Source organism: Mus musculus, chromosome 2, assembly GCF_000001635.26.
Source record: "Mus musculus strain C57BL/6J chromosome 2, GRCm38.p6 C57BL/6J".
Classification (NCBI taxonomy): Eukaryota; Metazoa; Chordata; class Mammalia; order Rodentia; family Muridae; genus Mus; species Mus musculus.
In genome coordinates, this window is record NC_000068.7 from 39,102,563 (window position 1) to 39,116,989 (window position 14,427).

At 41.8% G+C, this 14,427-nt stretch overlaps 1 protein-coding gene and 1 long non-coding RNA gene across 4 annotated transcripts in view; one reads left to right on the top strand and one right to left on the bottom strand.

The window, feature by feature from the left end:
* Positions 1–13,994, top strand: part of Gm30067 — a 36,417-nt gene extending 22,423 nt beyond the window's left edge. Inside the window, exon 3 of the long non-coding RNA XR_866176.3 lies at positions 8,901–13,994. This is a non-coding gene — a long non-coding RNA (predicted gene, 30067). The remainder of the gene's footprint in view (positions 1–8,900) is intronic.
* The window catches only part of Scai (suppressor of cancer cell invasion), a 124,545-nt gene that overhangs the window by 36,349 nt on the left and 73,769 nt on the right, over positions 1–14,427 (bottom strand). For all 3 annotated transcript variants that reach the window (XR_003953451.1, XR_001783044.2, NM_178778.3), the window contains exons 7-11: positions 5,745–5,841; positions 4,646–4,744; positions 4,358–4,510; positions 1,102–1,203; positions 641–742 (exon numbers count right to left, since the gene is read on the bottom strand). Coding sequence is in view for 1 of the 3 variants with exons in the window: in NM_178778.3 (NP_848893.2) it covers positions 641–742; positions 1,102–1,203; positions 4,358–4,510; positions 4,646–4,744; positions 5,745–5,841 (553 nt within the window). In the remaining 2 variants the exon portion in view is untranslated. The remainder of the gene's footprint in view (positions 1–640; positions 743–1,101; positions 1,204–4,357; positions 4,511–4,645; positions 4,745–5,744; positions 5,842–14,427) is intronic.

Genomic DNA, 14,427 nt, shown 5'->3' on the forward strand with positions numbered 1-14,427 from the left:
TACTCTAATCTATACTGCATAACTGTCCCCAAAGCTGTGAACACATTTTCTACTTGCAACTCCCCATCTGTTAGAGAATGTTCTCTGGAAATATAAAATGGAGGGAGAAACGTCTCCATTGGTGATAAAGAAGGCAAGCTCTCTTCTCTTGAGGCTGTATAAAGCTCACACTGGACTCAACTTTGATGTGTATTTATATACCCTGGTTGTCCTTGAACACCCTAGTGTGTGGCCCAAGAGGTCCTCTAACTCCTGTCCAAAGTCAGGATTACAGGTATTTACCTCATCCTTCTATCAGATAGCCACAATGTCTCACTGAGCTGCCTGAGCACATGAATGCTACACATCCTGCTCTTGTTTTTCAGTTTTGCATTGAGTGTTAAGCCCAAAACTGTTTAGCAATAAAAATCTAGAAAGGAGAGAATAATTAGCCAACAGTCTCTGATTGATGTTAAATATAAATTATAAATTATTCACATCATAAGCAGCTACAATTCCTCAAATTGCAAGGGTTAGAAGGACTCTAGAACAACACTTGTATATGTTCATACATTACTAAACACTTTAAGTCAGGCATCAGAAGAGTGACCAAGTCCATCCTGAGCATACTCTTCCCACTACAGAAAGAGGTCATACAAACCTTAAAAGATGCTGCTAAAAATGTATACAGTTGGCTGAAAGTCGGTTTGTAGAGTAGATACTTGTGGGGGTTTTCTCGTCTGGTGGGCTTGTCAGCTGGCTCCTATGGTAACATGCCAAAATTGACACATGAAATGACATATACGTGGTATGTGACAGCTGAGTGTCCGAATTTCTTATCCTATCAGATATCCTAATTTTATTCAGTGTCTCTGACTGTGCTTATCAACTGTGTCTTATCAAGAGAGCTGGTTTTTTTTTTTTTTTTTTTTTTTTTTTTGGTCACAGATCTTATAATGTAGCTCAGGCAGGCCTCTAGCTTTCAGTAATTCTACTGTTTGGCTGTCTAGTGTGCCTTACGGGTGTGAGGCCCCCATGGCTGGGCTGAGAGAGTCCTTTATTTACTCCCATGCCCCTAACAGAAGCAGAAGTGGTAAGAATTACCAGTCAGGCAATGATCACCTGTATTCCTGGCTTATTCATCTGGGAAGCTAAATTCATAGGCTCCCTCTCCAAGGCTTGCAACATCCGGAACATGTCAACAGTTAATTCGCTGAATTTGACCTGAAAGAAAAACATACTTGGTCATTTATGGAATAAGCAGAACTTCTGGTCTTTGATCGCATTATTACTCTTGACTTTCAGGTATATTTAATAACAGCTGATTTTAAAATATACATGTGTACATACAAAAAACATTCATTTTTAAAATAGAAGTTACATTCCCCTTCTCTTTCCACCCTCCAATCCTTGTCATGTACTACCTGCCTTGGTCCATCTTGAAATCATGGTCTCTTTTTCTTTTTTTTTGTTATTTTGTTTTTTGAGACAGGGTCTCTCTGTGTAGCCCTGGCTGTCCTGGAACTCACTCTGTAGACCATGCTGGCCTCGAACTCAGAAATCCGCCTGCCTCCCAAGTGCTGGGATTAAAGGCGTGCACCACCACTGCCCTGCTGTCTCTTTTTCTTTAATTGTTATTGGGATGTCTGTGTGGGTATGTGTGTATGCACCTAAATATCTAAATACAACCTGCTTGGTTCACTTACACGTATATGACTTCACAGCTGAGCCCTTGGTATAGGGTAACCGACTGGGGGTACATTCCTATTTCTCCCACTGTCAGCTTTCCTTAGTTGCCTATAGTTCTTTGTCTATGGGTGGGTTGCTGTTGTTTTTGTTTGCTTGAGACAGGTTTTTATTATGTATCTTTAGCCGATGTAGAATTGCTATATAGACCACAATGGTCTTGAACTCAAGAGATCTCCTTGCCTCTACTTTCCAAGTCAGGGATTAAAGGCCTGAGTAACCATGCCCAGAGACAGCTCATATTTTATTCTTTGACATTTAATTACAAGACTTTCAAAAGGCAAATGTGACAAAAGATTTATGCAGTGACACCCCTATGCTCACTGTCTACTTCGTGTAATTAACAGTGCTTAGGCTTCTCCATAACTTGTAAATTTGCTCAAGTAGTCTTTAGAAAGCAACAAAAGTTACAAAAAGCACAGCCCTACAAATCATGGTAACAGCTGCTTAAGCTGAGCAATGTCTGGATTCATACTTTATGATCTCCTTAGTGTTCTGGCACTGTACAGTATTTAAGAGTGCATCTTTCTTTGTTTTCAATAATACTTTTATAGAAGACCTAGGAACATGTAATGACAGAATAAAGAAGAGGTTTATAAAATAAACTAGTTATGGGAGTTGTTCAGAAAGATGATTTCCTGGAGTTTCCCAGCTGTGCCTTAGACTGGGCATCCAACACTTGGGAGGCAGAGGCAGGTGGCTCTCTTCGAGTGTGAGGTCAGCCTGGTCTACAAAGAGAGTTCCAGGATGGCTAGGCTACATAGAGAGAGCTAGTCTCAAAAATCAAAATGAAAATGTACCTCATTCAAACATAAATTGCTAGGAATCAGGTCCACAGGCCTCATGCATGCTAGGCAAGTGCTCTCCCACTGAGCTACCAGAATTCCATTTAGTATCTCTCTTAGCAGATCAGCAAAACTCACATTTTCCTCACATAAAAATTTCACAGGAAAAAAATTTAAAAATGTATAAAACAAGTCATCAATCCAGGTATTTCTGAAGACATTTAACATTTCAACACACTGAATTCCCAATAGTGTGATTTCTACCACCCAGTATTTCAACACAACAGCATGAAGCAAGCTCGTCTAGATCAGAGCAAGGAGACAATCCCTGGCTATGTGTCCTGTCACTGTCAAAGAGGATGTAACTGACACCATGTGATCCAGGACAGAACCAATGCAGTAGTTTCATGCATTCCTCTTCCCGTTTGTTTGGAAAGGGTCCTGCATGTAGCCCAAGATGGCCTCAACACCTACTTCTTCTGCCTTCCAAGGGCTGTGATTATAGGCACAGCACCTGGCTCTTTTTGAATTCTAAGACATAAGCTCTACATTGGAACTACAGACTGCAATTTTCCTGTTTTTTAGTTTGCTGGTTTTGGTTGTCTTGTTTTTAAAAACAGGGTATTTCTGGGCATGGTGGCAACACTTAGGAGGTAAACGAAGGCAGATCTCAGTGAGTTCAAGGTTAGCCTGGTCTACAAAGTGAGATCCAGGACAGGCAGAGCTATATAGTGAGATACTGTATATGTATATATGCAATGTCATAATGAAACCTATTACTTTGTATGACATCTAAAATATAAAAAATAATTTAAGAAATTATAAAAAATGACCTCAAAATGCAGCCCTCACTAGCCCCACCCTTTGCCAGTTCCTGTCTTTTTCTGGTGCTTCTTATTCTTTCCATCCCACCCAGTGTAGCGTTTTATAAGTGCCCCATCCTCCCGGGGAACCAAGTCTGCAGACAGTAGTACGATTGCTACTTTTGCTTACTCTGGACAACTTCCTATGTTAGTTTTTGTTGTTTTTCAAGACAGGGTTTCCTGTATTGCCCCAGCTATCCTGGAACTTACTCTGTAGACCAGGCTGGCTTCAAACTCACTGAGATCCACCTGCCTCTGTCTCCTGAGTCCTGGGATTAAAGGTGTGTACCACAACTGCCTGGATTTTACTGTTGTTCCTTTTTTTTTCCCTTTTTTTTTGGTTTTTTGAGACAGGGTTTCTCTGTGTAGCTCTGGTTGTCTTGGAACTCACTCTGTAGACCAGGCTGGTCTCGAATTCAGAAATCCGCCTGCCTCTGCCTCCCAAGTGCTGGGGTTAAAGGCGTGCGCCACCACTGCCCGGCTTTTACTGTTGTTCTTAACCACAGCACTTTGTCAGAAAAAAAAATCCCATCATCTCTCAGATAGCTAGCTCAAATCCCTTGATGCCAAACATCGGAACATTACACTTCTCTTTTGCTATATCTGTTGAAGTGATATTATCTCAGTAGTTATTTTGTTAGTATTTTTTATAGGTAAACAGAAAGCTTTATTAGTGAAGACACTTTGTCTTTTTTTTATTTAAAAGCACACATTCCCTGAAGACATGACTGATAATTCATACATATTGACTGGGGTAGGGATATAGATTTAGCTCAGTGGCAAATTAATATACTAATAATCATCTTTCCATATCATTAACATTGTTTCTAAAAAAATTACAGATATATATGAACATGGCATAATTGATTTGACCATTCCTCACAGTTGTAAGGAGCTCTACAAAGGGAAAAAAAAAATCCATGGATGATCAAAACAAACTTTTTTGAAGTAAATTTTAAGCATAAATCTTTCACAGTTCTTTACCTGATTATTACAATTACCAATAATGAGTGCATCAGCCAGAGACAACTGTCCCACAATCATGCCTTGCTCCAGCAAGGGGGCTCCTGTCTCAGCGAGGCGATTGGATGTGATAACAATAGTGTTATCATCATTTAACACCATCACAGGGTCTGCCTGAAGAAAAAAGAAGCACATTAATGTAACACAGAATATCACTTCTTGTTCTTCTCAAAGTTACATACATACAATAAACACAGCATAGTCACTTGCCTACCTATGACGGTGACAAGCTTTCTCTCAAGAAATTACCTCAATGAATGCTGCTACCTCTTGAAGCACCAGGTTCCACTCGACTTGATCTTCAGTATTAAAGCGATGAGTATAATCTTCAATTTCATCAGACAATTCCTGGTATTAGAAATTCCACAAAGAAAATAGTCTATTAATAACATTCATAATAAGGCTAGCAAGATGGCTCAGCAGGTAAATGTATCTACCACCTAGCCTGACAACCTAAGTTCAATCTATGAAACCCAAATAGCAAAGGGAGAGAATCAATTCCTATATGTTATCTTCTGGTCCTGACACCTGTGCATGAATTACACACACATACAATAAATACATGAATATAAAAAATTATAATCTTCATAAAAACCAGCTATATTGTAATACTCCTGACAGAAAGTAATGGAATTATGTTTGATCAGTATCAATATCCAATCCAAATTATAACAGAAAACAAAGAATGAAAACCACAGATTTGCTTCAAAAAAAAAATTAGAATGATACACCACAAATAAAAACCTTATAAAAGCCTATTCCCTACTTGGTGTTATATTGGCAATTAACTTATCAACAGAATTGCCTGAGAAACAAACTCATAAACGTTAACACACAAAAACTACTCCTTTATGTCACATTGTGTTTTGGAAATAATCTAATTAGCAGCTAAGGATAGACGATCATAGCAGAATATAAATCTCCTTCCAATGGGCTTGTGAAAATTAGGACATAGTTGAGTTAAATGTATCAAGAAGTATACCATCAGGCTAGAACTGATGACTCATATCCGTAAGCACTCAAGATTGAGGCAGGAGGATTGACAAGAATTTACAGATAGCCTGGGTCAGAGATCCACCTGTCTCTGCCTCCCAAGTGCTGGGATTAAAAGCATGCAGTGTCACATCTGGTTGGGCTACAGTTATTTTAAAGTACATTTACAATCTCAGCATAGGAGAGACTGATTCATGGGGATTACAAATCCAAGGTCAGCCTGGGTTATATAACAAGATCCTTCTTCAAACAAAACAAAACAAAACAAAACAAGAGAAGACAAGACAAGACAAGACAAGACAAAACAAAACAAAATAAAACAAGACAAACCATAACAGAACAAAACACTATTTACCTTTACCAGGTCTTTCACAACGTCCATTTTGTTAAGAAGAAGGCAAACTACTATAAATCTTGCGTAGTATCGGAGTTTCTTAACAACCAACTCAGGCCTGCAGTGGACAGAAACAGAACTCAGTCATGATATTAAAATGGAAAACATGCTGTAAAAGAACTCTAGCCAGCTCAAGCATGGCCAACATGGTTCTAGCAGGCCTCGCCTTCTTCCCCATTCCCTCTGCCTTGCTAAAAACCATTAGATTACCTTCTTAAAGCTAGTTGCCAAGATCTATTCCCTTATTTGGCCATGTCCTCCTTTGAGGATGACTACTAAGGTCCAGCTATCAAAGTATCAAAGTCCAGCAATCAAAAGCCCCCCTTGGCTCATCTACAACTAAAATCAAACACCTCATCCTAACATGGGGTTTCCCATTCTTAGCTTTATAAACCATCATTTTCTTATGGGCTATGCCTATCTCCTCTCTATCCAGAGGCAGTCCTTTGTCCCCCATCTAGGACAAAAATCCCTGCCCCCTCTCCCTTGTTCTTCTCTTACTTCCCACCCTTTGTCCCTCTGGAGCAAATAAATCTCCTTTTGTGCTGAGATCTTGGTCTTGGGTCCTGAGCAATACTGATCCTTCCACGCTGTTCTGACTTTTTCTACTTTTAAATGATTTTTAAAACGGCATGATTATTAGAAAAGTGATAAAAATTTCCACATATTGTACAAAGCTCAAGTCCAAGTGGATCAAGGACCTCCACAGAAAGGAAAGTGGTGAGAAGCTTTGAGCACATGGGCACAGGGGAAAAGTTCCTGGACAGAATACCAATAACTTATGCTCTAAGATCAAGAATTGACAAATGGAACTTCATAAAATTGCAAAGCTTCTGTAAGGCGGAGGACACTATCAATAGGACAAAACAGCAACCAACATATTGGGAAAAGATCTTTACCAACCCTCCATCCAATAAAGGGCTAATAGCCAATATATACAAAGAACTCAAGAAGTTAGACTCTAGAGAACCAAATAACCCTATTAAAAAATGGGGTACAGAGCTAAACAAAGAATTCTCAACTGAGGAATACCTAATGGCTGAAAAGCACCTAAACAAAAAATGTTCAACATCCTTAGTCATCAGGGAAATGCAAATCCAAACAACCCTGAGATTCCACCTCACACCAGTCAGAATGGCTAAGATCAAAAACTCAGGTGACAGCAGATGCTGGTGAGGATGTGAAGAAAGAGGAACACTCCTCCATTGCTGATGGGATTGCAAGCTGGTACAACCACTCTGCAAATCAGTTTGGCAGTTGCTCAGAAAATTAGAAATAGTACTACCTGTGGACCCATCAATACCACTCTTGGGCATATACTCAGAATATGCTGCAACAATGTACTAAGGACACATGCTCCACTATGTTCATAGCAGTCTTATTTATAATAACCAGAAGCTGGAAAGAATCCAGATGTCTGTCAACAGAGGAATGGATACACAAGGAAGTACTACTCAGCTATTAAAAACAATGACTTCATGAAATTCTTAGGCAAACTAGAAAATATCCTGAGTGATGTAACCCAATCACAAAAGAACACACACAGTATGCACTCACTGATAAGTGGATATTAGCACAGGAGTCCAGAATACCCAATTCACAGACCACATGAAGCTCAAGAAGAAGAAAGACCAAAGTGTGGATACTTTGGCCCTCCTTAGAAGGGGGAAAATAATACCCATGGGAGGAGTTACAGAGACAAATTATGGAACAGAGACTGAAGGAAAGGCCATCCAGAGACTGCTCCACCTGGGGATCTACCCAATATACTACCACTAAACCCAGACACTATTGTGGATGCCAACAAGGGCTTGCTGACAGGAGCCTGATATAGCTGTCTTCTGAGAGGCTCTACCAGTGTCTGACAAATACAGAGGTGGATGCTCTCAGTCAACCATTGGACTGAGCACAGGGTCCCCAAAGGAGGACCCAAGGAGCTGAAGAGAGTTGCAGCCCCATAGAAGGAGCAACAATACAAACCAACCAGCACCCCCAGAGCTTCCAAGGACTAAACCACCAACCAAAGAGTACACATGGAGGGACCCCTGGCTCCAGCCACATATGTAGCAGATGATGGACTAGTCGGTCATCAATGGAAGGAGAGGCCCTTGGTCCTGTGAAGGCTCTACGCTCCAGTGTAGGGGAATGCCAGGGTCAGGAAGCAGGAGTGGGTGGGTTGGTGATCAGGGGGAGGAGGAGGGAGTAGGGGGTATTTCTGAAGGCAAACCAGGAAAGGGGATAACATTTGAAATGTAAATAAAGAAAATATCTAATAAAAAACAAAATAGAAAAGGAAAAAACAATTCCCCATAAACCATACAGCCTTTGCTTGGCAGGGTAGCACATGCCTGTAATTCCATGACTCAGCAGGGATAGGCAGGAGGATAAGGGGTTCAAGTACTGAGTTTAAGGGCAGCCTGGGATACAAGAGACTGTCTCAAAAAAATCAAAACCAGATAGTCTTTTAAATATTTTTTATACACTGATTAAATTATCATTCTTTAATCAAATCATTCATTCATTCACTCACTCATTCATTCATCCATCCATTTAACAAGCATCTACTATTTAAAAACAATGCATAAAAAACAATGCCATGATGGGGACTGGAGAGATGGCTCAGTAGTTAAGAGAACTTGCTTCTCTTCCAGTATCCACATAGTTCATAATAATCTGTAACTTATGTTCTAGGGGATCCACCATATTTTGACCTCCTTGGGCACAGAGCATGCATGTGGTACACATACACTCATATATATAAAATAAAAATTTTAAATCTAAAAACTAAGAAACAGTAATATGATATTAAAAGACAATGATTAAAAACATTCCTTCTTCACAGACCTTACAAATGGTATAGTAATTTAAATACAGACTAGTTAAGTAAATATACAGAACAATTGAATAACTATAATTGGGAGGAAAGAGATGCCATTTGAGTCCTAGTCTGATTTGAATCTGTCATGTCCCCAGCTAGCAGTGGTTTTGGAAGGCGGAAGGAAGTAGGTCCTTGGAGGGAGGTCTTAAGGTTCAACTGGCCAGGCCTCACTTCTGCCTCCATGAGAAAAGAGGAGCCATTATGCTGCACTGTTAAAAGTAAATTTCCATTTACTCTAGGAGCTGAGTTGCTGTTCTTACGACTGTCCCAACCAATGACCTGCAGCACTCCGACCCTCTGACCCTCCGTATCCCTCCCTAATCACAAGGTGGATTTTTTTTTCCTTTTTTCTTTTTTGAGATTTTTCTGTATTTCCTTACTGTCCCAGCTTCTCTCTTCTGTAAACCTGCTTTGCAACTACTTGCGATTTTACTCCTTAAAAAGGGGCCAAGAAATAGCCCTGGGCTGCTCTCTTTAGCTGGACTCTGGAGGAAGAAGCTGGCCTGCTCTTGGGTACTCATCTTCCCCAAAAGTCAACCTTGCTTCAAATCTGGCTCAAAATTGTGGGAGTGGTCTTTATTATCAACCAGTAGGATTTACATTTTCTGCCCCCAGTGAGATTCAGACTGCTCACCCAAATTCTAAAGTTGGACCTTCCTCTGGGTCTTTCGGGCTGAGGGGCCTGACCTCAAAAGGCGCACACCTTGACAAGTTCCAAGGTTCCAGGTGTGCTTTCAGTTTCAGACTAGGACTATCAGCGTGAACTACCATGAGGACAAGAGCCACAAACATCTACAGAGGCCTTTCTGGTAAGTCATAGTCTGGTCTGTGGAGATCTTGATCTGGGACATGGGGGAATTTGATGGAACTCAAATATTCTCCTGTCCAGGGTCTGGCTTTATGTTTCATTTATCTTGTCTTCATAAGTCTTGTCTCTGGTTTCATTTTTACTGTCTCCATTTTGTCTTTTATACTTTCTGTGTTAATTGGTTTATATTGGACTTGGGACAACTGAATTGACAGACAGTATGGGTGATAAGACTAGCAAGCCTAACAACCCTCTATCTTGTGTCTAAAGGATATTTGGGGGCTGGAGAGATGGCTCAGCGGTTAAGAGCACTGACTGCTCTTCCAAAGGTCCTGAGTTCAAATCTCAGCAACCACATGGTGGCTCACAACCACCAGTAATGAGATCTGACACCCTCTTCTGGTGTGTCTGAACACAGCAACAGTGTGTACTTAGATATAATAATAAAATAAATCTTTTAAAAAAAAGCATTTTTGACAAACTTAGCTGGGCCTTTAATCCCAGTACTTGGAGGGAGAGGCAGGCAGACTTCTGTGAGTTTGGGGCCAGTCTGGTCTACAAAGTGAGTTCAGGACAGCCAGGGCTACACAGAAAAACCCTGCCTTGAAAAATCAAAACCAAAAGCAGAAGGAAAAAAAAATCAGCAAAGTTTACTCCCTATGGTCAAGGAGAATTATGAATATCCCATCACCAAGAGTCACCTCTCTGTGAAACTGAATGGCCCACATTCAGGGTTGACTGGCCCTCCCAGGGCACTTTTGATTTTCAGATAGCCTGCACAATGGTATGTATCACCCTTGCCAGGCCTGGCCACCCAGAATAGAATGGATACATCTTGTCTAAAGAAACTTCCAACAGGCTACCCTGGATGAAGATCTATTTGATCTGAAACATGTAAGGTGTTGAGCTCTGAATGTCAGCAGATGGGCTTTTCAAGAGCCTGTATCAGAGACCCAAGAGCCTCCTCTGAAAACTGTCCTGCAGGACTCACAGGAAAAAGAATTCTTTCCTTTATATAACCATCTCTAGCCCCTGCTCCCCTCCCCAACTCAACCTCCACCATTGCCAGCTCAGCGCCCACCACTAAGGATTCACTCTGCCTCTGTGTCTGAGTCTACCCTTACCTTACCTTCTAGCTCTTCCCTACCTCCACCTATCTTCTCTCTACCTCCCAGCTCTTTCCCTCTCCCCACACCCATCAGAGGGTCCCATATGGCCCTCTTGACTCTTCCTCCAATTCTGGTGCTGGGGTTGTACCTCCTTTGGGCCTTGCTCCCCTACAGCCATTTCCTTACAGTCACTATCTGTATGTCCCTTTCTCTACTACAGATCTCTACAACTGGGAGAACAAGAATCCCCCTTTCAGCACTAACCTAGATTCTTTAGTTTTTCTAATTGATTCTACCTTTTTCAGTCATCTCCCTCCTCACATAGGATGACTATCAACAGATCTCCATGCCTTCTTTAATACGGAAGAAAGGAAACAAATTTTAATGAAAGCAACTGAAGCACTGCCTGGAATAACTTCAATGGCTGATGACCAGAGGGCAAAGGCAATGGACTGTGCACTCCTAAGACAGAGACTCCAATGAAACTTCAACACAGAGAAAGGTAGGAGGTCACTGAGTGAATATCATCAGGTTCTGTTAGAAGGGATGAAACTGGCTGCCCAAAAGTCCACTGACCTATCTGAGGAAACAGATGTAAAACAGAATGTAAACGAATCACCTTGAGCTTTTCTGAATGGCTATCAGTTATATACCCCTCTAGACCAAGAAAAGGTCCTGGCAATTAACCCTGTCTCAAGGCAATTAACCCTGTCTTCGTTACTCAGCCCACATAGGTAAGATACAAAAGATGGATGGATTTGCAGAAAAAAATCCAGACAAATAACTATTAGAAATATCCCAGAAGGGGCTGGAGAGATGGCTCAGTGGTTAAGAGCACTGGCTGCTCTTCTAGATCCTGAGTTCAATTCCCAGCAACCACATGGTGGCTCACAGCCATCTGTAATGGGATCCAATGCCCTCTTCTGGTGTGTCTGAAGACCAAGACAGTGTACTCATATACATAAAATAAAATAAAATAAAATAAAATAATTCTTTAAAAAAAAAAAAAGAACAGAAAAAAGAGATCCCAGAAGATGTTTGACAGAGACATTAAAGAAGATCTTCTGATAAAGAAGACGGGGTATATTACTGTGGCTGCACTATCAGCTCCAGCCACTTTCAACTCTGCCCATACATCCCATGATTAAAAGAGGAGCTTTTAGCCGGGCGGTGGTGGCGCACGCCTTTAATCCCAGCACTTGGGAGGCAGAGGCTGGCAGATATCTGAGTTTGAGGTCAGCCTGGTCTACAGAGTGAGTTCCAGGATAGCCAGGGCTATATAGAGAGACCCTGTCTCGAAACAAACAAACAAACAAACAAACGAGGAGACATTTATAAAAGGACCAATGCTCCTAACTGCAATGAAATAGGTCACTGAAAAAAATGAATGTCCATAACAGAAACAGGCAGGATCCCTGAAACCCAAGCCAATCATAGCTATGGAGGATCAGAGAGGCTGAGGCTCCTTTGAACTAAGTCCTCCAGGAGCCTGTCTTAGTTAGGGGTTTACTGCTATGAGCAGACACTATGTCCAAGGCAACTATTGTAAAAGACAACACTTACTTGGGGCTGGCTTACAGGTTCAGAGGTTCAGTCCATAATTATCAAGGCAGGAGCATGACAGTATCAAGGCAGGCATGGTGCAGGCAGAGCTGAGAGTTCTACATCTTCATCTGAAGGCTGCTGATGGAAGACTGACTTTCAGGCAGCTAGGGTGAGGGTCTTTTAGCTCATACCCACAGGGACACACCTACTCCAACAGGGCCACACTTTCTAATTGTGCCACTTCCTGGGCTGAGCATATACAAAACCATCACAGTAACCTTCACCATCAGGGGCCAGCTCATAAATTTTCTGGTAAACACAGGGGCTACCCAATTGATATTATAGGAACCCCTTAAACCCCTTGCCAACCAAAAACTGGAAGTGCAGGGGACACATGACTGCTAAGCTAGGACAAGCGTCTGTGGCTGACTCATTCTTCTATTATTTCTGCATGACCCTTCCCTTAGAGGGACGACCTCCTGAACAAGCTCCAGGAAACAAACATCATTCTCAGGAGTTGCAACTGGGAGGCCCTGCTAAGACTTTAACCTGTCCAATAAGTGAGGAATATCTGCTCCGCCAATATCTAACTAATTCCATGAACGGGGAATGGAAAAAGTTGCTGAGTCCAAAAATTCCTACAGTTTAAGCAGAGAATAATCCTGGCTTGGCAAAACATGTATCACCCGTCATATAGCAATTAACATCTAGGATGATGCCCATTTGAGTCAAACAATGCCCCATCAGTTTGGAAGCCAGGGAATGGATTATAAGGCTCACTTCAGGTGCATCCTTGATGCAGACACATTTACTTCTTGCCAGTCGGCACGGAATACCTCCTTACTACTTGTCCAAAAGCCACGAACTTAAGACTACAGAGCAGTATAAGACTTGAGGGAAGTGAACAAACAGGTATAATCCATTCCCTCAACTCTTAGAAATCCCTACATTTTGCTTACCACAAGAACGTAAATTTTACACTGTATTGGATTTAAAAAGTGCATTTTTCTCCATTCCTCTATCAAAATTAAGTCAGCCTATCTTTGCATTTGAATGAACTGACCCCAAACTGGGGATATCAGGACAACTAGTCTGGACCAGACTGCCTTAAGGGTTCAAATTTTCTCCCATTTTCAATGAAGCACTCAGCCAGGACTTAAGTTACTTCTGTAGTAAATGCCCCGAGGTAACCCTGCTTCAGTACCTGGATGATTTACTTTTGGCTGCTAAAAATGACGAGGACAGTTTGAGAGCCATCAGAGGCCTTTTGGAAACTCTAGCCCAGTTAGATTACTGAGTTGCTTACTTCTAAGCACCTGCCTCGGCTATGAACTGAGAGATAGTAAGCATCCGTTTGTTGTCCCAGGCTTGCACAGTGGCCATAATGCAAATCCCAACTCTAATCACCAAGAAACAAATCAGGGAGTTTCTCGGAGTTGTTAGATACCTGGGTTTGCCAAATCCTTGTGTTCTGCTCTGGCAGGGGACAACACCCCTTTGGAATGGACTGGGAACATGAAGAGGCCCTTGCATAGGTCCCCACTTTAACTCTCCCTGATATCTCCAAGCCCTTTCATCTTTATGTTCATGAAGGGGCACTGCCAGGGGAGTCCTGCCATAGACTCTGGGTCCCTGGAAAAGGTTGGTAACTTTCTTATTTAGGGGTATATCGCTGTGAAGAGACACCAGGACCACAGCAACTCTTATTAAAAAAACAAAACAAAAACATTTAATAGAGGCTGGCTTACAGGTTCTGAGATTTAGTCCATTATCACGGCAGGAACCATGGCAGTGTGCAGGCAGACACTCTCCTGAAGAAGGTGTCTGTCTGACAATGTTCAGACAGATATGGTGCTGGTGAAGGAGCTGAGAGTTCTTTTTTTTTTTTTTTTTTTTTCTTCCGAAAATAGGGTTTTCCTGTATAGCCCTGGCTGTCCTGGAACTCACTCTGTAGACCAGGCTGGCCTTGAACTCAGAATCTGCCTTCCTCTGCCTTCCAAGTGCTGGAATTAAAGGCATGCGCCACCACTGCCAGGCTGGAGCTGAGAGTTCTAATCTTGATCCACAGGCAGCAGCACACTATGCCTAGCTTGAGCATATGAGACCTCAAAACCCAACCCCACAGTAACACATTTCCTCCAATAAACCACACATACTCCAACAAGACCACATTTCTTAATAGTGGCCCTACTGGCTAAGCACATTCAAACCCATGAGTCTACCAGGGCCAGACCTACCTGGACCACCACAGCTTACATCTCAAAGAGACTGGATCCTGTAGTCTCTGGATGGCTCCCTTATTTA